At 37.4% G+C, this 23,671-nt stretch overlaps 5 protein-coding genes across 8 annotated transcripts; all 5 read right to left on the bottom strand.

Annotated features, from left to right (window-relative positions):
* Positions 1-221: 221 nt before the first annotated feature.
* On the bottom strand, positions 222-2,077 carry LOC122532416 (odorant receptor 22c-like). Its single transcript, XM_043661181.1, has 5 exons — positions 1,214-2,077; positions 778-877; positions 597-707; positions 386-541; positions 222-308 (listed from the first exon to the last, which is right to left on the bottom strand). Exons 1-5 carry the CDS (start codon positions 2,038-2,040, stop codon positions 258-260), a joined length of 1,245 nt encoding a protein of 414 aa, XP_043517116.1. The 5' UTR covers positions 2,041-2,077; the 3' UTR covers positions 222-257.
* Positions 2,078-2,730: 653 nt separating this feature from the next.
* On the bottom strand, positions 2,731-4,645 carry LOC122532420 (odorant receptor 85b-like). Its single transcript, XM_043661187.1, has 5 exons — positions 3,573-4,645; positions 3,375-3,474; positions 3,159-3,269; positions 2,905-3,060; positions 2,731-2,836 (listed from the first exon to the last, which is right to left on the bottom strand). The coding sequence occupies exons 1-5, from the start codon at positions 4,379-4,381 to the stop codon at positions 2,780-2,782; spliced, it is 1,233 nt and encodes a 410-aa protein (XP_043517122.1). The 5' UTR covers positions 4,382-4,645; the 3' UTR covers positions 2,731-2,779.
* Positions 4,646-6,625: 1,980 nt separating this feature from the next.
* Positions 6,626-8,343, bottom strand: LOC122532414 (odorant receptor 4-like). Of its 4 annotated transcripts, XM_043661177.1 has the most exons (5): positions 7,477-8,343; positions 7,242-7,341; positions 7,058-7,168; positions 6,805-6,960; positions 6,626-6,728 (listed from the first exon to the last, which is right to left on the bottom strand). In XM_043661177.1, the coding sequence occupies exons 1-5, from the start codon at positions 8,292-8,294 to the stop codon at positions 6,678-6,680; spliced, it is 1,236 nt and encodes a 411-aa protein (XP_043517112.1). In that variant the 5' UTR covers positions 8,295-8,343; the 3' UTR covers positions 6,626-6,677. The 4 variants fall into 4 exon arrangements, with proteins under 4 accessions (XP_043517112.1, XP_043517110.1, XP_043517111.1 ...); XM_043661175.1 differs by having other exon boundaries at positions 7,242-8,343; XM_043661176.1 differs by having other exon boundaries at positions 6,650-6,960.
* A 1,716-nt stretch (positions 8,344-10,059) lies between these two features.
* On the bottom strand, positions 10,060-15,396 carry LOC122532477. Its single transcript, XM_043661269.1, has 11 exons — positions 14,578-15,396; positions 13,791-13,890; positions 13,613-13,723; positions 13,356-13,511; positions 13,220-13,269; positions 12,390-12,396; positions 11,445-12,283; positions 11,190-11,289; positions 10,563-10,673; positions 10,323-10,478; positions 10,060-10,252 (listed from the first exon to the last, which is right to left on the bottom strand). The coding sequence occupies exons 1-11, from the start codon at positions 15,381-15,383 to the stop codon at positions 10,202-10,204; spliced, it is 2,487 nt and encodes an 828-aa protein (XP_043517204.1). The 5' UTR covers positions 15,384-15,396; the 3' UTR covers positions 10,060-10,201.
* Positions 15,397-16,285: 889 nt separating this feature from the next.
* Positions 16,286-23,269, bottom strand: LOC122532417. The gene is made up of 5 exons (XM_043661182.1): positions 22,449-23,269; positions 21,322-21,421; positions 21,139-21,249; positions 20,805-20,960; positions 16,286-16,443 (listed from the first exon to the last, which is right to left on the bottom strand). Exons 1-5 carry the CDS (start codon positions 23,264-23,266, stop codon positions 16,390-16,392), a joined length of 1,239 nt encoding a protein of 412 aa, XP_043517117.1. The 5' UTR covers positions 23,267-23,269; the 3' UTR covers positions 16,286-16,389.
* Between the last annotated feature and the right edge of the window lie 402 nt (positions 23,270-23,671).

The raw sequence follows: 23,671 nt of genomic DNA, 5'->3' as shown, positions 1-23,671 counted from the left end.
AAATCGGTACGTGTGGTGCAATTGGTGTTTGTCAAATTTTTCTTATCAATTGAACACTGGAGACACGTGTTTTTGATACATTATTAAAAAGTCCCGGGATATTGCGACTCAAGAATTCCAAGATTAGAACTGGTGTAAGATATTAATTTAATTTATAACACAATGGCAATGAATAAATAACAATTGAAATAAATTTTATTACGACGTAAAGACGTTACACGGGGAATGTTTAAACTATATTTTACTGTAAGGGACGTTCATGTCAGCGTTCGCAAGACGTTCAAAAATGCGACCGCTGTTTTCACAATCTAAGAAACAAATGTTTCGTGACAAACGTTTTCAAGTGACAAATTTATGAAAATCAATCGAACAGTTTCACACTTACGTCGCTGAAGGTGGTTAGGCAGAGTTCAACCATATTTCCAGCTGTCAGTTTAATCGACGAATTGGCCATTGAGATTATTAGTACGAAACAGAGCTTCTTGCTCCCTGTTAATCGATACCAGTCGACCATGTACGATGTTTCACCAATTTTTTTACACTGGAAAAAATGATATAGAAGTTAAGTGAAAAGATTAATGCAGAGAATGTCTAACCTGTTCCGCTACCAGCTCGCCTATGTAACAAAATATGAAGATGTTGAACGTCAGTGATATCAGTAATATAAAGAATGTTATAGCGCTGGTTAAATGACTCGAACTCCATTCCTGAAACATAGGATCAACTGTGCACCAGGTCAGCGTATGACTTATTGAAATATGTGTCTCATTCTCATACCATAATAACGTAGTAACCAAGAAGGCAGATGTTCAACATGCAACCTAAGAATTCTACGAAAGACACCTGTTGTAGCGTCTTCTCTGTAAGCGCTAGAAACCTGAAATAAGATTTAATATTAATTGAAACGATGTTACCCGAGTTAACTTCAATACGAGTGGTCAATTATTTTATAATACGACGATTTTAACATTTTAATTGTTTCTAATTTTAAATTTAATTTCGATTATTTTAACATTGTCGCAATTTTGAAATCCGGGAGAGGAGTCCGAGTCTCCAAATTTTTACGACCAAAATTTTACGAGGTATTTCGATGCTCTGAATTCAAACTTAATCATATCTCGAACTCACGGAGAGTTAAAAATATTCGCAGTTTCGATTCAGAAGGAAAGAACGGCCGTTTTAATTTTTACCAAAGTCGGAAATTTGTACACACTTCAATATACGAACGTGTTGTCTCACGACGCTGGCGATCCTGCTGTCGACGCTGCTGTACATGTCCGATCGGCCGTCGATCAAGTGTTTCAGCCAGCTCATCAACACCTCCATCTGGCCGCAAGTGTGCACGGCGAACACGGCAGCCAAACTGCAAGCCGCCGACGTTATGCTGTGCATCAGACAGCCGGCCATCAATTGAAGGGAAAACACGATCTCGTTCACGGGACTGTATCGAGTATCAACGATGAATCTCGAGAAGGGGAACACCGCGGGGATGAACGTCACGTTGGCATCCTCCGCGATGATTCTCCCGACGCTGATAGGTATGGCGACGTAATAAAAGGCAAAACCACTGTACATGAAGAACGCGCATATAACGACTAGCTTTCTACCGAAATTCGCGTACGTTATCATGAGCTCTCTGTCCTGAATGTACGTGATGTTCTTCCAGTCCCATTCGATGCGTTTCACGCACTCGAGAATGTCACCCTCGTGAAGGATCAAAAGGTGATACTTCAGGAACGCCATCACGCAGAAGCTCAACGGGCCGAATAATTTGATTCTGTTGTAAACGTCCTTCACCTCGAGGACCAAGTAAAGACTGCATGGGACCAAGAGGAAAAAGATGAGGCTGTAGCAAATGGCGTTTATCAAGCGAGAAAAGTATTTCTTTGCTAAGGAGGCGTCGGTGGCGTTCGGCCAGACGCCGATCGGCTTCAAAATCCAGCGGGTCCACTGAATGCTTAAATTCACGTTCACCTCGTAGTCGTGAACCGTTGTCGCGAGACACGACGCGCTCTTCGCGCTTTCCAATTTTTGCATCATTTGAGCTCGAGTGCACCCCGAGTGATACTAAGGACACGACAGAGACAGAGTTTGATGACGAAACTTCGAAGGGACGAGGTAACGCCACGCTTGCGCTCTTTTTGCGATTACTTTCGTACAGGGGAGAAATAAAAGTTAGTTCCTTCCAATGAATTGAATATCCCCCCACGTTTATGCATTATGAGTGCAGGGTTGGCTGCGGGAGGAATGACGGTGAAATATTGATTGATTGACTTGGAAAACGTCAGTAAATCAATGTTGGAGAGATACTTCTACGAACTGTTCGAAGACAGGGGAAACGTGTGATCAGTATATTTTCTGGTGATTTCTTTTTTTTAATTTTAATGTGACTGAAAGGAAACGAAATGATGAAAAATGGAAAGAGTAATAGGGACATGTCCGATGAAATGATAAATTAAAAGTATTGAAATTACGCGGAGAGTGTAAGAAAATGTCACTTATTCTGGTGACATGGATTAAAACGTGAAAAAATATTCTTTAATTGCAGTCTTCGTTTGTTACGCACGAATTTTTTCTTTCATAATTACACAAAAAGATGAAATTATGAAAAAGATTTGTGGACAGTGTTGTTAAGTCATTTGGTTCCCGTAGGTTTTAACGAAGGCACACGATACTCAAATTTAACAAAAAAGGGAATTATTATTTTTAACAGTGGAACAAAGATAGTAACATTAATTGTTATAACAAATTCTACATCAGATTACAATAAAAATAAAGTTTAATTGTATGTCACCGTACGTAGTACATTCAAGAAAGCAAACGACGTTTTGACCACCTGTTGGTACAAAATATATAACGATATAACGTTCATGACGATGTAAGTATGACGATGATAGTACTCACTTCTGAAAAAGTGCTTATAGACAGTTTCACGATGTTTCCAGCTGTTAATTGTACTGAGCAATTCGACATGGCGATGATCAAAATGCAACACAATTTCTTGTTTCCTGACAATCGATACCACTCGATCATGTACGAGATTTCGCCGATTTTCCTACACTATCGTACCATCTGTTGTTACAACATTCATCACCCGACCACAGAAACTTTTGCATCATCGTGTGATTAACAGAAAATTGATCAAAAATGTATCTCACCTCTTCAGCAACAATCTCGCCTATATAACAATATATGAAAATATTGAATGTAAATGATATAAATAAAATCACGTAAGTAACGACGCTCGTGACATCATTCGACGTTAATTCCTACAATGTCAAACGAAAATTCTGTACTCTGTTTGGAAATCATGGATCATCGTGATTAAACGTTAACATCACGATCAGGTAAAGCAAGCTCATGAAACACTGTACCACGATCAGGTAATATCCGATCAGACATATGATCAACGTGCATCCCAGGAACTCGATGAAAGAAATCTGTTGCAGCGTTTTTTCTGTAAGCGTCAAAAATCTGAAATCACCGGACAATCGTTACCGCCGATGAAAGCGCGGGAAATTAAGTTATCGTTATCGGGTAACAAGAGGAAAAAGTAACAAACAATTACACACTTCAGGATTCGAACATGTTGTCTGACGATGTTGCCGACTCTGCCGTCCACGCGTTTGCTCATGTCCGATCGGCCGTCGATCAGATGATTCAGCCAGTTCATCACCACCTGCATTTGACCGCAAGTGTGAACCGCGAGGACAGCCGCTAAACTGCAAGCCGCCGACGCTACGCTATAGCTCAGGGAGCTACCCATCACTTGGAGTGAGAAAATGATCTCGTTCATGGGGCTGCGGAGTGCATCAGCGTATTTCGATACAGGGAACACCAGCGGTATGAAGGTGATATTCGTATCTTTGGCCGTTACTTTGCCCCGGCTGATAGGTATAACGATATTGTAAAATATGAAGCCGCTGTACGTGAAGAAGGTACAGAGGATCGCCAGTTTTCGTCCGAAATTCGCGTTCGCTATCATGATCTCGCGATCCTTGTCGTTCGTCGTGTTTCTCCAGTCCAATTTGATTTGTTCCACGCACTCGTTGATGTCGGCCTTGTGATCGATCAACGTGCAGTATTTCATGATGCCCATCACGCAGAAAATCAACGGGCCGGATTGTTTCAGTATGATGTACGTATCTCTCACCTCGTAGTACATGAACAAAATGCAGGATATCAAGCGAAAACTGAGAAGACTGTAACAGATGACATTTATGAGCCAGTAGAGGTACTGTTCGAACCTTGAACTTGAATACGGCCAGAGGCCGATGGGCCTTAGAAACCAATGGTTCCATTGGATACTCAGATTCACGTGTTCCTCGTGCTTGTTGTCTGTTGGACGAGACGTTTCGACGTTCAGCTTTGAGTTTTGCATGTTTGATGCTTGAATGCTCGTTCCAACACTAAATCGTCCGACGACGGTTCGAAGGTAAACTAAACGACGCGCTTGCGTCGCCCGATTTTCTCATTTCGCAATCGAGAAGGGAGAACGAAAGTTATTCTCTGCGTTTACTTTGCACCCTTCGAGGAAGTTTGTGTTTCATTATGAATGGAGGAGGAAAGTTGGCGGTGGAACGTCGATAAATTGATTCCTTCGACATGTCAGTGAAACGTCATTAATGACGAGGGTACGGTTTTAAGGAATCAGTTTATCATCAGATGATTGATTTTCTTGCGTCTTTTTCTTTTTCTTTCCGCGTTGCATAGTTTTCAAGAAAGCGACGGTATCAGCGATATTGATAGTGTGAAATAAGTTTCGCACGAACATCTGAACGATGCAGTTATGAGTGTAATATTTCTATCGTCAGTGTTATTCATCATTTAGTCATGAGACTAAAGTAATTATTATTTGGTATATACTATATTTCTAATTATAAATTTGATTGACTTTATAGAACGTTTGACTAACCTTTGAATTAAAATAATGCAGCTCTTCGTGTGACGGAGTAGTTCTCTAAGTTTTCCTCTGTTTTAAAATGGGAGAAAATGGCACTTCTTTTGGCTACTTAATTCCAATATATTAAACTGTATTGTATAATTTTATCATTTTCCTTAGAAACTTCTTTTGTCTAGAAATATCAGTATAAAAGTTTAGAGGTCGGATAAATGCATGTTATTCATCTCTTTTTCTGTATCATACATATCTGTATGCAATACATCTTCAGTCATAATATCACCAACGTCATTCTGAAAAAAATCCTTCATTCCGAAAAAAAAATGTTGAGAGTGTTCGTAGCATATTGGTGACCTACAATGTTGCATGAAAATTTGCAAGAGAAATCGATAATTATAGCAAAAGATTAAATATTGTAGATGTGATGTTACATTACCAACACTACTAAACGTTTGATGACTTTGCCAGAAATGACATCTGTAATCGAAAGGGACATCGAAATATACATATTTCCTGTAAATATCTAAATATGCAAAACAGCGAAATTATAAGTCGCAGGTTATTACATTATGCATTAAATGGAAAATGTTGTTTCATTTTAGGATTGCAGCGAGTATTCAAAATGAAGATACTGTTGGTATTTTCACAAAAAGGTAAAAATCACTATATGAAAAAGGTTCGAATAAGTATCAGTTTCCTTCCAAAATTCACGTTCGTCATAATGATTTCTCTAATTTATCCAATCCCATTCTATACGTTTCACACACTGGCGAATAACACGTTGGACGAGGATCAAGAAATGACACTTTAAATACACAGAAACTCGACAGACAGTATATTTCAGTTCTGTTGTAAACTGTTGTAAACTACAGAAGTCTTCCATTTCGAGAGTTACAAATTTCCAGTTAATGATCAGATAATAATGATTGCTAGCAGATGAAGATATTTATTTTATCGGTGAAATCGGTGACGCATAAGTTGATGTCCTTATTGTAATTTTAATCGATTTTGACAGATGATATGATTTTTCTCGCTTAAAAGCTCCTTCAATATTGACTCAATGCGTGTTCTATGGAAGGGTAGAGCGATTGCGAATGAAAGGGTAGAATAAAAGTTATTATCCCCTACGGAATAAACACTTTCCCGTCTGTAGTTCTTCTCTTGTTGTGCATTATGACTGTGACCAGCGGGAGAGTCGTGTATAGACAGCGGTAGATTGATTCTTTTTTTTTAACGTCAGCAGTCGTCAGTAAATAAAGATATTTCTGGGAATTACACGAAGACAGGGAAAAAGTGTGATCATGTACAATTTTAGTGACTCTTTTCATTATAATGTGACACTGTGATCAAATAAAAGTATTTTGTCGTAAGAATGAGAAAGAATAATAAAGATATATATGATAATGAAAGTAAAAAGTTAAGTTACGGAAAGAGTGGAAAAGTCAGATAAAAAACAACTTTGATGACATGGAATTAATCGACACTGCATTTCTGTTGTGAAACTTGAAAAATGTGACTATCGCGTTCTCCAGCTGCAGTGCACAATTATTACGTACTATCATTTCACTTCTTAAATAAAAATATGGAATTACGAAAAGATTTAGACAATGTTATTCGTAAGTCAGTTCACTTGCTTCGCATAGGTTTTAATTTGACAACACGCACAACACACAACACTCAGTTTTAACAACAAAGAACATTATTATTTTTGAAAGCAACATAGAAAATATCACACGTTATAATAAATTCCAACACCAAATTGCAATTCAAAGAACGTTCAAGTCAACTTACGCAGTACGTTAAAAAAAGCAGCCGATGTTCTCATCACCTGTTTGTAGAAAATGCATCTACATCTCTTCGTACACAAAGATGTAAGTATATACTGATAATGATCTGTCACTTACGCTAGAAAAAGTGCTTATAGACAGTTCCACGATATTTCCAGCTGTTAATTTCGTCGAACTGTTCGACATTGCGATGATTAAGACGCAGCACAGCTTCTTGTTTCCTTGCAGTTGGTACCACTCGATCATGTATGAAATTTCACCCACTCTCCTACACTATGGCGTCATTTTTAATCGTTAAAAGTATTTTTCATCCAGACACAAAGGTTCGCGCGTCGTCACTTGATCGATAGAAAAATCTAAAGCAACTCACCTCTTCAGCCACTATTTCGCCTATGTAACAAAATATGAAAATATTGAACGTGAACGACACAAGGAAAATCATATAGGTCACGGCGTTCGTCACGTCATTCGACTTCAATTCCTATAAATTCAGATTTAAAATCTGGCATCATCGAGATCAGACTTGGAGAAGAAACGCAAAACACTGTATGTACCATGATTATGTAATATCCAAGGAGACATATATCTAGCGTGCATCCCAGAAACTCGGCGAATGAAATTTGTTGCAGTGTTTTCTTTGTCAGCGTCAGAAATCTGAAATCACCCATAATCGTGATGCACGTCGTCATCGTCGTCGGCAGGGAAGCGCGAAAGGAATTAAATTCCTCTGGTACGAAATAACAGCGAGTAAACGAAAACGCCGTGGTGAAACGACAAACAGGTACATACTTCAGGACACGAACATGTTGGCGCACGATGTCAGCGACTCTGCCGTCCAAACGTTCGCTCATGTCCGATCGGCCGTCAATCAGATGCTTCAAACAGTTCATCAGCACCTGCATTTGGCCGCAAGTGTGAACCGCGAGGACAGCTGCTAAACTGCAAGCCGCCGGCGCTAGACTGTGTATCAGATAGACACCCAACACTTGAACAGAGAAAACGATCTCGTTCAGAGGACTGTAACGCGCGTCAGCGAAGTAGCTCGTGAAAGGAAATATCAGTGGGATGAAAGTGATATTCGCATCCTCCGCTGTTACTCGGCCCATGCTAAATGGTATGACAATGCTGTAAAAGACGAAGCCGCTGTACATGAAGAACATGGAGACGATCACCAATTTTCGTCCGAAATTCGCGTTCGTTATCATGATCTCGCGATCACTGTCGTTCGTCGTGTTCTTCCAGTCCCATTTGATTCGTTCCACGCATTCGCTGATGTCAGCCTTGTGGTTGATCAGGGAGTAATATTTCACGAAACCCGTCGCGCAGAAAATCAACGGCCCGGATTGTTTCAGTTTACCGTAGGTATCCTCCATTTCGAATACGACGAACAAACTGCTCGGTATAAAGAGGAAACTGATCAGACTGTAACAGACGATGTTTATGAGCCGGTGTATGTATCGTTTGAATCTTGAAATTGGACTTGAATACGGCCAGAGGCCCATGGGTTTCAATAGCCAACGACTCCACTGGATACTCAAATTCACGTATTCCTCGTAGTTGTAGTCTATTAACCGGGACGATTTCATATCTGTCTCTGACGTTTGCATGCTTGCTGTTTGAATGCTCGTCCAAGAGTAAGCGGTGATCCGATGATAGTTTAAAGGGAGAATGGAAAGCTCGAGTCCGATTTTCTTGTTTCAATTGAAACGGGAGGACGAAAGTTTTATTGTTTGCGTTCACTTTTACCCTTCTAGGGAGTTTGGTTTACATACATTATGAATGAGGAGAGAATGTTGACAGTGGGAAATCGATAGATTCCTCCGACACGTCAGCAAAATATCACTAATAGTGCTGTACGGTTAGATAACTTGTTTTCTCGGTTGCGTGTTATCGTAGAGTCGCGTGAATTTTCCTTAGAAATTTCTTTCCTTTAAAGTAAAATGAAATGTGAACAGGAAGTGACAGAGATTGATCGAACGAGTATCATTTCTTTCTTGTACTTTATTTTTATTTATTTATATTTGTTTCCTTTTTTTTTTTTTTGTATGGCGCATTAGATGTACCTGCATGTAGTATATCTACGATGTTTCATAAAAATTTGCAAACTAAATTGATAACTATAGAAAAATTAAATATTTGCAGATGTTCGCGAGATACTCATTTTATCAACATTATTCGATGATATTGCTAGCAGTGATTTTGACAATCGAACGAGACATCAAAATCATCAACGCATCTATATTGGCTGTAAGTATCTATAGTAAATATGATTATAGCAGTCAATCTATTGCACTGATATTATTTATCAGGGAGTCGGACACAAATCAAGTGGAAAATATATGTTCATTTCATTCACTGGACTTCAACGAGCATCGTTAATAAATTTCAAAGAAGTAAACTTCATGAAATTGGTGATAACATTGGCATTTTTCCAATGCTCAAGACAACGCCACTGTACATGCAGATGAGAGTACTACTTTCATTTTAAAATTTGCACTCGTTGTTATCATATCTTAGTCTTTAGAGTAATATCTTTTCAATCCTATTCTAACACACTCGCGAATGATCAAAAGTCAATATTGTAAAAAAAAGTCATTACGCAGACGCTCAACGAACCGAATACGTTCGAAAGTTACATGAAAACTTTGAATTAATCATCAAATAGCAATGAATGATATTTATTGGCAAATGAACATATTTTTCTCTCGTGAAAACGTTTTGAAAATCGGCTAGACCAATTTGTTTTAAAATTCAACAGCTTCATCAAGTTTATATTCTTGTAATTTAGGTCGGTCGGTAGATTTAATTGACAGGCGATTTGATTTTTTTTTTTTGAAAGGGTGGAATAAACGTTATTATTACCCTCTACGAAACAAACCCTTTCTCGTTTGTACTTTTCTCGTTATATATTATGAATGTGGCAGGACATTCGTATGGAAACATCGATAGATTGATTTTTTTTTTAATGTTAGTAGTACAGAATTTCTGATTCTTCGCGGTAACGCGAGCTTTTTCCTTTATGCGTTATGGTTTAATCGCAGAATTGTCGGAATGGAAATAAAAATTAAAAGATGAAAGTGAAGACTGGTAAATTTTTGTAATTTTTTACGTTCAAAAAAAATTGAAAAACCGGATTCGACGAAACTTTACATATACGCGTAAATATTTCAAATAATATGTAAAATCATATGTAAAATATGTTGATTATAGGATACTTAGATTTCCAGTTTGTTCTTAAAGAAATGCAAGATGAGAGAATATGTATTTTAACCCGAAACTGGATTGAAACAATTTCACAGGATGTAACGTATAGTCTAAAAGCTTTTCAGTTCATAATATTTTTTTTTTATTTTTCAACACCTTTGTAAAACATACATTTTCACTCCCAGTTTAAACAGCACAGACATTGTCACTATTCAAGACAAGTAATGTTTAACATGTAAAAAACACCATGAAACATGAGATATAAAAGTAGTATACATCAACGATTATAAAAAAATCTTCACATTAAAGTTCAAGTTGTTTTACGTAGTACGTTTAAAAATGTGACTGCCGTCTTGACAACCTGTTCGTTCAAAAATACCTCGTTCAGTTGTTAAATGTAAAAGAACTGACGATTGCAATTTGATACTTACGTCGGTAAAAGTGCTGATCGTCAGGTCTACGATGTTCCCAGCTGTTAATTTTATTGAACAATTCGACATAGCGATGATTAGAACGCAACATAGCTTCTTGTTCCCTGGCAATCGGTACCACTCGATCATATACGACATTTCGCCGATTTTCCTACACTGTCGTATCATTTTTTATTTCTCGTTAAAATGTTTTCCATTCAAGCATCGCGACAAGTAGAAAATTAATTTGATGCAACTCACCTCGTCAGCAACCATTTCACCTATGTAACAAAATATGAAAATATTAAATGTAAGTGATACAAGTAAAATCATGTATGTTACGGCGCTCGTAACGTCGTTCGATTTCAATTCCTATAAATGTCAAACGAGAATTTGTGTAGTTTCAGATCATCTGAGATCATCATCGAGATTATTTAGAGTACTAAATTAATCTAAAATCTGTACTATACTATTAATTACAAAACTAAAAATAACACACATACTAATTAATAAATACTAAAATAATAATATTGAAGATAAAAAATGTATACTAATATATACTAAAAATTTAAATGTAACTAATATATAAAATAAATATGTCTTAATTACTAAATAATATACTAGTAATTACTAGTAACTATAAAACCATAATTATAAAAATTATAATGTAACTAATATATAAAATAAATGTATTTTAATTACTAAATAATATATTAGTAATATAATAAATAATATACTAATAATATACTAGTAATTACTAGTAACTATAAAACTATAATTATAAAAATTATAATGTAACTAATATATAAAATGAATATGTTTTAATTTAATTACTAAATAATATACTAGTAATTACTAGTCCAAGATGTTAAAGCAAATTCGTTCTACCATAATTACGTAATACCCAACGAGACATATATCTAGAGTGCATCCTAGAAACTCAGCGAAAGAGACTTGTTGCATCGTCCTCTCTGTAAGCGTGAGAAATCTGAAATCATCAATAATCGTTCGTCCTGTGTACTGTCGTGGCCGAAGTAAATATTCGTAATAAAAGAAATTAATTTTTCCCGTACAAAGCAAATATAAATCAGAAAATAAATGATCGCCACAAGAGCGTGTAACAAACGTTCGTTTCGTACACACTTCAGGATTCGGACATGCTGTCTCACGATATCAGCGATTCTGTCGTCCAAACGTTCGCTCATGTCCGATCGGCCGTCAATCAGATGCTTCAGCCAGTTCATCATCACCTGCATTTGCCCGCAAGTGTGAACGGCGAAAGCAGCTGCTAAACTGCAAGCGGCCGACGTTATGCCATGCATCAGGCAGCCAGCCACCAATTGAATCGAAAAGACGATCTCGTTCCCTGGACTGTGTCGCGTGTCGGCGACGTATCTCGAGAAAGGGAACACCAATGGAATGAAGCTGACATTCTCATTCTCCGTGGCTACTTTGCCCACGCTGATAGGTATGGCGATGTAATAAAACGCGAAGCCGCTGTACATGAAGAACGTGCAGACCATCACCAATTTTCGTCCGAAATTCGCGTTCGTTATCATGATCTCGCGATCTCTGTCGTTCGTCGTGTTCTTCCAGTCCCATTTGATTCGTTCCACGCATTCGTTGATGTCAGCCTTGTGGACGATCAGGGAGTAGTATTTCACGAACGCCATCACGCAGAATATCAGCGGCCCGAATTGCTTCAGTTTGCCGTAGCTATCCTCGATTTCGAATACGACGAACAAGCTGCACGGTATAAAGAGGAAACTGATCAGACTGTAACAGACGATGTTTATGAGCCGGTGTAGGTATCGTTTGAATCTTGAAACGGGACTTGAACACGGCCAGAGGCCCATGGGTTTCAATAGCCAACGATTCCACTGGATACTTAGATTCACGTGTTTCTCGTAGTCTGTTGCGCGGGATTTATCGATACTCGTGTCTGACTTTTGCATGCTTGATGGTTGAACGCTCGTCTGAAACTAAATTGGTCGGATGACGGTACAACGGGAAAGCAAACGGCGCGCTTGCGCCTGATTTTCTAATTTTAACCGAGAAGGGTGAACGAGAGTTATCCTCTGCGTTTACTTTCACCCTTCTGGGGAGTTTTGTTTTATATATTATGAATGAGGAGAGAATGTTGACAGTGGAACATCGATAAACTGATTCCTTCGACACGTCAGCGAAACGTTATTAATGTCGATGCACGGTCTTAGGAAATCAGTTTATAGATGATCAGTTTTCTCTTTTCTGCGTCGCATGTTTTTCAAGAAAATTGAGATTGAACATTAATTTTATATAAAATTTTATATAATATTAATTAATGTATTGAACATTAATTTATATAAAATTTTATATAAAATTAATTAATTTATATAAAATTGTAACGTATCGTAATTAATTTATAAAAAAAATTGTAACGATTCACGGTATAATGTGAAACATTTTACTGAACCATGACGCAGATATGCTGCGTGATTCATAATTTAATCAGATGCAAATAATTATCGTTTGATACTTACTTTGATAAAAGCATTGATAATTATACCATATTTGTGATTATAAATTATACGTTATATTATAATTATACAATTGAACGTATAATTAAAATACTTGTAACGTAATACTTTGCACGATTGAATAATTCTTCAAATTTTCTTGACTATTATAAAGTAGCAAGAACTATTTAGAAGAATACTTTTCAACTATTCAAAGTATAACGTAATAAATTAATTTTCTTTTATAAAACAAAAATATCAACATAGAAAGTGTTAGAGTTTCGCTAAATGAATATTATTCCCTTTTTTCCTTTTCTGTAAAAAACAGATATATCTACATATCTATATATATATATCTACAATGTTCACCCTAACGTCAATTTGTTCACAGGCGATGTCGCTCTGAAAGAGAATCCCTACATCGTGAGTGTTCGCAGTATGTTCAAGTATGCGAACGACGTCTTGATGACCTACAATGTTGAATGAAATTTTACTGGAGGAGTTGATAATTACAGCAAAACTAAATGTTGCAGATGTTAATCGTTGAGACGCTTACACTGCCGAAACTACTGATGGAAAGTTCGATAATTTTGCCAGCAGTGATCTTGTTGGTCGAGCGAGACATCGAAATCATCAAAGCTATGCCGGGGCTCTCCTGCCAGGGCATTCGATACCAATCGATCATGTAAGATTTTTCACTGACTTTTACCGTCTAATAAAATATTTCGTCGCATTTTATACCTTTCTTACAGCCACAATTTTTATAATTACGATATTATTATTGAAATCTGTTTGCAAACACCATGCAAGTACCTCCTCTGCTAAGAGCTCCCCGATGTAACAGAATATAAAAATGTTGAACGTGACGGACGTGAGCAGTATTACGTACGCGAAACCCTTAAGAGGATGCTTCGAGTCCCATTCCTAGAGGAGAAACTGCTAATTAAAATTCCGATTCGCAGTACCCGGATGTTTCTTCGTGAAATTATACCGTCATCGAATAATATCCAAGGAAACATATATTTATAGTGCATCCTACGACTTCTACCAACGATATCTCTTGCAGGACATCCTCTGTGAGAGATATGAAGCTGAAATATTACGACAAATACACCATCTCCTTATAATAAATAAAATTCACGCGAATGCGTAGACGAAAGTATTCGAACGTTTGCAGAAGCTTTTTACGTTAATGCGTAATTTATGCCGATGAACGAGCATTTCTGAAATTTCATTAGCAGCGACTTGTGAATCAGAAATTTCTGCAAACTCGTACTTTTGTGAAAATAATGAATGGAGTACATTTTCTTCTTTCATCTTCGAATTGTCCATAAATTCATAATACTTCAAATATAAATATAATATAAATAACAATTGAAATATAACTATAATAATGTAAATAATAAATAATAATTCAAATATAAATATAATAATGTAATTAAATTAAATATAATAAATAATAGTTCAAATATAAATATAATATAAATTAAAATATAACTATAATATAAATGATAAATAATAATTCAAGTATAAACATAAATAATTCAAATAATAATTCAAATAATAATTCAATAACAATAATCTACAGTCTAGCGATTAGACATTACGTTTGGCAAATTTTCATCGTCGGAAATTTTAAAGATTTCACGTGGCAAGAGAGTTCGAATACCTCCGTAACAATGTATCTCCAACATTTCCTCGCATAACTACGTTCCTATCTTGAAATTTCATTCACAATTTTCATCCCCTGTTAACAAACGGAAAAATGTTCATCTTACTTGATTATCCGAACGTGTTGCTCCACGACGTTGGCCAACCTTTGACGAAGAGTCTCAACGTCGTTCTCCCGTCCATCCACCAGCTTCTCCAGCCAAGCCATTAAAACCTGTAACTGGCCGCAGGCGTGCATGGCGAGAAGGGCGACCAAGCCGCAAGCGGCGACCGTGACATTGTGACAAACGAAGCCAGACAGTATCTGCATCGCGTAGCAAATTTCATTGACTGGCCTGCGACGCGCGTCGGCGATCATCGGTGGGAAAGGGTAAACCAGCCGCGTGTACGTCAGGTTGCCACCCTCTTCAACGATCTTCGGTCGCGTGAGCGGCAGAACGATGTAATAGAAAACCACCCCTCCGTACATGAAGAAGCCGCAGATTATGGTGAGCCGGCGATTGAAGCACGCGTTGTCGAGCATGATCTCTCGATCCTCGCCGTGTTTCACGTTCCTCCAGTCGTTCTCGATCAGGTCCACGCATTTACGTATGCCAGCCTCGCGTACCATGAAAATGAAATACTTCATCACGGCCATCACGAAGAAGCTGAGCGCGGCGGCGACCTCCATTTTGTCGTAAATGTCGGAGATCTCGATGGTGAGGCACACGATCCCCGGGACAAGGATGAACGCGAGCAGACCGTGGCCGAGAAGATTCAGGAACACGTGCTCGATCGTTTCGTGCCAGGCACGATCCACAGATCTCGGCCAGCTTCCGATTATCTTCAGCGTCAGCATGTTCAGTCGAACGTTGAAGCTCAAGTCGTCCTTGTAGCTCGCGTTCTGGTAAACCTCGAGTTTTCCCGTGTTCATCGTCGGATACCAAGTGTCAGGCAATCACTGACGCTACGAGTCTCATCGACCACCGGTCGTTTGATGACTGTTGCGCGCTTGCGCGGTTAAATTCTCTTTGTTGCCATTCTGAGAAGGGGATTTTTCTCTGCCATTGTTTGATGTAATTTTAATTGTGGTCGTTCCTACACGGTTGACCATAATTATAAGTTTCGAAGTGAATTTTTTTCAAAGTCGAAGAAGAGAATCAAAGAACAGGCGAGGGGGAGGGGAGGAATGAATATATGATTACCATGTTCCATGGGGGACACGTACGGGTAAAGCGTACTATAGCGGGATACGAACGTGGAATGTATAGGATTTACATGAACTTATAGGGTTAAGGAATATTCTGTAATTCTAATGATTTTATAGTGTCTAAGCGGTTTACTTGGTCCTTTGGTGGAAAAGGATAGAATACATGCCTGAGTACTAACAGAATAGTTTTAATAAAACACTTTATAAAATACTATCTTTGTCTTTCGACGATTTTGAGAGTCTCGCGACAGCACGGCGAAATTTCAGAGAAACAGCACGCATCTTATCAGCCAAGTCTCATCGATCGACTGTATGTAATAACCAATATATTGATAAATTATAATGTAACGATTGATTTCTGATATTATGTATAGTTGATCAAGAGACGATATCATTCCGATCCAACGGTACTATTAAATATATATTCACCTGATGCTCGTTTTCAATAGAGAACGACAATCGTCTCTCTGTTTTTCGAGAAGATGAATTTCACAGATTTTCAGAACTTTCGACAAACTGACGTTCTCGTGTTACAATGTAAACATTTCTCTGTTTTAATTAAAAGAAAAAAAAAACATATCGACAATCATCATGGATCGAATGGTATTGTTAATAACAAAAGGCAGATACATCTCCATGTGATATATTTGTGTCTCCATGCTCTTTCTGACTTTTCCGTGCGAAAATCGCGATATCGGTCAATTGTCGAAGTCATTCTGAAAGAAAATCCTTACATCGTGAGTGTTCGCAGCATGTTCAAGTATGCGAACGACGTCTTGATGACCTGCAATGTTTCATGAAAATTTATAAGTGGTGATCACAGCAAAACTAAATGTTGCAGATGTTCGTGGGACACTTACATTGCTGAAACTGCTGATGGAAAGTTCGATGATATTGCCAGCAGTGATCTTGGTAGTTGAACGAGACATCGATATCATCAAAGGAACGACGAGGTTCTTCTTCCAGGGCATTCGATACCAATCGATCATGTATGACTTTTGACCGACTTTTACTGTCTAATAAAAATAAATGTCACTTGACTAAATTTAAATTGTTGACAGGTCAGAGGCAATATGCGCGGATGTTTAATGCATATTTTTATATTATGCACGTGACATGTTTTGCATATTTTTGATGAAAGGCATATGCAAGTGTATGTCAATTGATTTTGTATTAATATTTCACTATGTTGGCTGCGATCGTGGATGAACAGAATTATCAAATTGTTACGAAAAATCAATAATCCTAATATAGTATATATTAATACTATAGTATATATTAATATAGTATATAATTTGATTACTATAATGTGATTTCTATTAATATAATAGATAATGATATAAATATATAATAATATATAATAATATAGTAGATAATAATATAAATAATATAATTTCTAATAATGTGATTTCTATTAATATACAATGATATGATTTCTATATTTCGGTATTTTTTCCCGATATTAACATCAAATAATAGGATCAATTGATAATGTTGCAATCGTAGCACAGAATAGACAGCAATAGGTACAAGTTGCTCAAAATTTAACGTTTGTTATGTCATTTTTCCTGTATATTTGCCTATTGTTTCGTCATATTTGTATTTTTGTATTGTCGTCTGTGTATTTTGTGCACAACTTTCGTACATATTCGTATGTATGTGTATGCTTTTTACACATTTTACATGTTTAGTAACACAATGATATATGACGTATTCAACAACATCATTGAAATTTGATGAAAGGTGGATTGAGGAATGACTAAATACCTGCTCTGCTAAAAGCTCGCCGATATAACAGAATATGAAAATGTTGAACGTGACGGACGTGAACAATATTATGTACGTGAAACTTCTAACTGGATGCTTAGAGTCCCATTCCTAGAGAAGAAATTGTGAAATTAAAATTTTCACTCGCTGTTTCCGAGCGTTTCTTCGTAATATTATACCATCATCGAATAGTACCCAAGGAAACATATATTTATAGTACATCCTACGACTTCGACCAACGATATCTCGTGCAGGAGATCCTCCGTGAGAGATATGAAACTGAAATATTACGATAAATACACCATTACCTTCAAACATACGCAGCTCATAAATATAATATATGTTCGAACATTTGCAGAACATCACAATATGTTATATGTGTTACATGAAACGTTTTAAAATTTCATCAACGCTATATCAATTATATCGGTAAAATCTCGAGCGAGTCAGAATTAAAATAAATTTTTCTCAATTGTACAAAATAACATACGTGAAAATTTTTTACAGCAAGTGCCGATGAAGATTGTAAATTAAATTTCCACACATTGACGTGTAAGGATATTGAAAATGATATTGAAATTTAGTGTACAACTTAACACAGAATATACTTGTATTTCAATTTTCATTTCTCACCATCGTGATTATATTGATGAAATCTGAAGCAAATCGTAATTCTTGTCTAACGATTAAATAACATAGTCATTGTTTTTAGTATGAAAGCTTTTTGTAGTGAACGTTCAAATATTTCCACTAAATTTCAACACGTTGACGTACATACACACATACATATATGCACGTTATTTAAAATGGCATTGAAATTTATCCAATTTTCTTATATTATTTTATTTATAATTTTTTTATTAAAAAAAATTCAATTTTCTTATATTATTTTATCTGTAACTTCTCTATCAAAAATATTCAATTTTCTTACATTATTTTATTTATAATTTTTTAAATAATTATAAATAACATTATTACTTACATTATTTTATTTGTAATTATTTAAATAATTATAAATAATTCTATATTGTTTCATTTGTAATTTTTTAAATAATTATAAATAATTCTTATATTATTTTATTTATTAATTTTTTAAAATAATTTATTCATTGATTTAAATTTATTTTAAAAAAAAATTTATTTTAATTCTGACTCGCTCGAGATTTTACCGATATAATTGATATAGCGTTGATGAAATTTTAAATATCATTTCTTAATACCAAAATGTTCATCTTACTTGATGATCCGAACGTGTTGCTTCACAATGTTGGCCAACCTCTGGTCCAGGCTCTCAACATCGTTCTCACGTCCGTCCACCAATTTCTCCAGCCAAGACATTAAAACCTGTAGCTGGCCGCAGGCGTGTATCGCGAGGAGGGCGGCCAGGCCGCAAGCGGCGACCGTGATATTGTGGGCGATAAATCCGGACAGCAACTGAACCGTGTATATAATTTCATTGAGCGGGCTGCGGCGCGCGTCGGCGAGTATTCGAGGAAAAGGGTAAACCAGCCGCGTGTACGTTAGGTTGCCACCCTCTTCCACGACTTTCGGTCGCGTGAGCGGCAGGGCGATGTAATAGAAGACCACCCCTCCGTACATGAATGCGCCGCAGATCGCGATCAATCGACGAGTGAAACTCGCGTTGCGCAACATGATCTCACGATCCTCGCGGTGTTTCACGTTCCTCCAGTCGTTCTCGATCAGGTTTACGCACGTACGTATGTCAGCCTCGCGGACCACGAACACGCAGTACTTGATCACCGCCATCAAGAAGAAACTGAGCGCGCTGCCTAGCTTCATCTGGTCGTAGAAATCGGCGATCTCGAGGGCGAAGCACATGAATCCAGGGATCAGAATGAACGCGAGCAGACCGCAACCGAGAACATTTAGAAACGCGTGTTCGATCGTTTCGAGCCAGGAGTAATCGCCAGATCTTGGCCAGCTTCCGATCGGCCTCAGTGTCAACACGTTCAGTCGAACGTTGAAGCTCAGATCGTTTCTGTAATTCACGTTGCACGGTTTCTCGTCGTGTTCGCTGGTATTCATCGTCGAGCATCGAGTGAGTCACTGATGCTGCCATGAGCTTCGTCGGGCGGTTTGATAAGTTCTGCTGAACTGAACGCGCGTGCGTCATTAAATCGGAAAAATGATGTTGCCCTTGTCGGTTTGATTCGATGGAACACCACGCGACGAAGTATTTCTAACTATGACCGATGTGATTGACGATAATGATATGTTTGGAAATGGATTTTTTTCAAAGGCAGAAAGGAGAAACTCAAGGAACGGGGGAAACGAACGTATGATTATCGTGCTCTCGTGTACACCATGGGGGGGAAAAAAGGCCTTGAGACACGCTTCGTGAATATTTCAGTTGCCGATTGAACGATATTTTTCCCTTCTGACGTGATAAATGATTTTCGAATGTTTATGCGTTCGACTTGAATCAAACGTGACGTGTCGCGTAAATTATACACAGTTAACTGAGTAAGTTAACTGCTTAAAATTGTTTTTACCAACCATCGTGTCTGTTCTGCTTGCTGAGCCTAACATTGAAGCGTGTGCATGTATATCCTATCGTTTTTGAAAACATGTGACATAAATGTATGAATAACTCATATACTAGCATTTAAGGCATTAATGATTAAGTACATTTACTTCACTGTACAGGGAATAAATCTTATCTGAGATTTGAAAGCTTAATAAAAAAAAGAAAAAAACTCTGATTGTAAGAAACACAATAGGACACAAGCTTGAACACCGATGAAAGTTTTTATTAAAAGTCGTCTTGTACATGAAATGTATCTTTTTTTTTTTTTTTTTAATTTTCTTAGGGGAGAGAACGTGCATTGTTTCTATTTTTAGGAAGATTGTAACTTAAATTTTATTTTACTTTCAGCTGTATTTGCATTGGTGAAAATTAAAGGAACTCTACGCGTCTTATCGAGTAATTATATACATAAGATATTAGGATCATGGTAGTGATTGACTTTAGCAGTGTCAGAGAGGCAGTGTTCATTTCAATTCCAAAGTTCCACTGAATGCATTCAGTTGATAACTCTCAAAGGATAACATCGTAGGTTAAATAATATTATTAATTGTCAGGCACAAATAGAAGCTTTCCTTTAATCTACAACATATTACGCATGTGTGATATATTCGTATATTTATGCTCTTTCTAATATTCAATGTGAGAATCGCAGTGTCAGTTTAGATCAATCGTTTCAAACGTCACGTACGTAGCTCTATGTCGTGAACGTTCGTAGCATGTTCAGATACGCGACCGAAGATTTGATCACCTAAATTTGTTCGACGAAAATTTGCTGATAAATAAAAACATAACACGGTGTTTACAGTATGGATAATTATTGGAGCACTCACGTCGCCGAAACTACTGATGGAAAGCTCGATGATGTTGCCGGCAGTGAGCTTGGTGGTTGAACGGGACATCGAGATCACCAAAGGTATGGCGAAACTTTTCCTCCATGGGATTCGATGCCAATCGATCATGTAAGACTTCTCGCCGACCTTGATCGTCTGGTAAATATACACTCTACGTGATATCTTTCACAAATATTTTGTAAATTAAAGATACAAATGATCGAGCAAGAGTCGACTGAATGAATTTATTGCATTACAGTGAATTATATGTACGTGCTATTCGCGAAAGAGAGTTATTTCAAATAATATTTTTGAATCGAAGAGGGATGGTTACCTGCTCTGCTAAAAGATCGCCGATGTAACAGAATATGAAAATGTTGAACGTGACGGATATGAGCAATATTATGTACGTCACGCCGCTGACAGGTTGCTTAGGATCCCATTCCTATGGAAGAAATTGCACAACTGATGACTTTGATTTTCAAACTTCAATGTTGCTTCGTCGAAACGTTCCTACCATCATCGAGTAATATCCAAGGAAACATATGTTCAACGTACACCCCACAACCTCTACCAGTGATATCTCGTGCAACAGATTCTCTGTGAGAGCTATGAAACTAAAAGGTTGTAATAAATACAGTAATTCCTTTAAATATTATAGTTAATAATTTAAATGTATAATATACATTGTGCTCCATATGAAGCTAACCATGCAATTTTCTCACAAATTATTCGCTATAGAGCAAAATGTTTTAAATGTTTTAATATTAACTAACGTTGTTCCGACGGGGATATCTTATAGTGGTTACAAATCTTGTCGAGACGAATTCAGACTGTGTTCCAACGTCATTTAACGACGCTCAAAGCTTACCTTCGATGAGCATCTGTGATGGCCTTGGATCATTGTCAATACACTGATTTATTCTCTATTCTCTAAACGATAGTTGCACGACATTTTTCTTGTCGGGTTTTCTAGAAAATCAGGTATTTCGGAAAGAGCCCACTATTCCCCATATAATATGAAAAATCGTGTAAGGGACGCTTTCTAACAAATTACTTTCAGAACATTAGGAAGGAACTCTTGTTTTATTTGAAATATTAAATATTTGATATTATAATTATAATTAATATTATTATAATGTTACATTTATAATATTTTTATAATTTATTTGAAATTCATAACATTTCAACTTGCAACGTAAGATTTATTTCTAACATTTTTCTCTGTAGCGAATAGCTTAGTAGAAAATTGCGTAGTTAGCTTCGTATGGCTGACATCCTGTATATAATATTACATATCATGTATAATATATGGTGTAATATATATGTACGTATATTATATATTGTATTGCAATACAATATAATATATAATATAATTATAGTATAATATATTGTATTGCATATATTGTAATATCATATATTATATATATATTTAGATTTTATCAAACGATTGACAAATAATTTTCACTCGAATTATCAAAAAAAGTATATTGTGTCATAACTTTGCTTGACTATATTATATATAGTCATATCTATTATATATAGTCATATTATACACAGTTATGACAGCATAAAATATTATAACAGTACAAAAGTACATCGCATGTAATGATAATTATCAGAAAATGTATATTGTATCTTTACTTGATTATCCGGACGTGTTGGTTCACAATGTTGGCCAACCTCTGATCCAAACTCTCGTCGTCGTTCTCCCTTCCGTTCACCAATTTCTCCAGCCAAGACATTAATACCTGTAACTGACCGCAGGCGTGCATCGCGAGGAGGGCAGCCAAGCCGCAGGCAGCGACCGTGATATTATGAGCCACGAAGCCAGAAAACAGCTGTATCGTATAGAAAATTTCATTGATGGGACTGTGCCGAGCGTCCAGGAGAACCTTGGGGAAAGGGTAGACTAGCCTTCTGTAGGTCAAATTGCCGCCCTCTTCCACGATCTTTGCCCGAGTGAGCGGCAGGGCGATGTAATAGAAAATCACCCCTCCGTACATGAATGCGCCGCAGATGACGATCAGTCGGCGACTGAAGCTCGCGTTCTTCAACATGATCTCACGATCCTCCTCGTATCTCACGTTCTTCCAGTCGTTCTCGATCAGCTTCACGCATCTACGTATGTCAGCCTCGCGGGCAATGAAGACGCAGTACTTCATCACCGCCATCATGAAGAAGCTGAGCGCGCTGCCGAGCTTCAGCTGATTGTAAAAGTCCTTGATCTCCAGGACGATGAACATGCTACAGGGGATCAGGATGAACGCGAGCAGGCCGTAACAGAGAAGGTTCAGAGTGACGTGTTGGATCGTCTCGAGGAACGTGTGATTCAGCGATCTTGGCCATGTGCCGATTGTCTTCAACGTCCACTGGTTGAACCTCACGTTGAAGCTCAGGTCGTCCTTGTAACTTGGATTGCGGGATTTCTCCGCGGCAGCGAGCTCTCTCCCGGTCATCATCGAACATCGGGAGCAAGGCAATCACTGAGGCCAGTTTCGTTGATGACTCAGATCGAATTGAAAAGTTTCGAGTTGGATCGACGCGCTTGCGCCGATAAATCGGGAACAAGAGCAGGGAGAAGAGCAGAGGGATGTTTCTCCCTTGTCGTCGATGTACTTTTTAGTCAGTGTACACCGCACTTGACGACAAATGTTATGTCTCGAAATGGATTGTTGCTAGTCGGAAAATCAGAGAACCGCGAGCAAACGTATAATTATCGTACTCTCGTATGCATTGCGGGAGGGGACGTGGATACGACGTGGTTTCAACTCAACAAACACGCTTCGTGGATATTTCAATCGCGGATAGGGATGAGGATTATTTTTTCCACGCGATGAAAAATGATTTTTTCGAATGTTTGTGAA

This window comes from Frieseomelitta varia, unplaced genomic scaffold (assembly GCF_011392965.1).
Source record: "Frieseomelitta varia isolate USP_RPSP 00005682 unplaced genomic scaffold, Fvar_1.2 scaffold_455, whole genome shotgun sequence".
NCBI classification, from domain to species: domain Eukaryota; kingdom Metazoa; phylum Arthropoda; class Insecta; order Hymenoptera; family Apidae; genus Frieseomelitta; species Frieseomelitta varia.
This window is presented reverse-complemented; position numbering and strand designations above follow the sequence as displayed.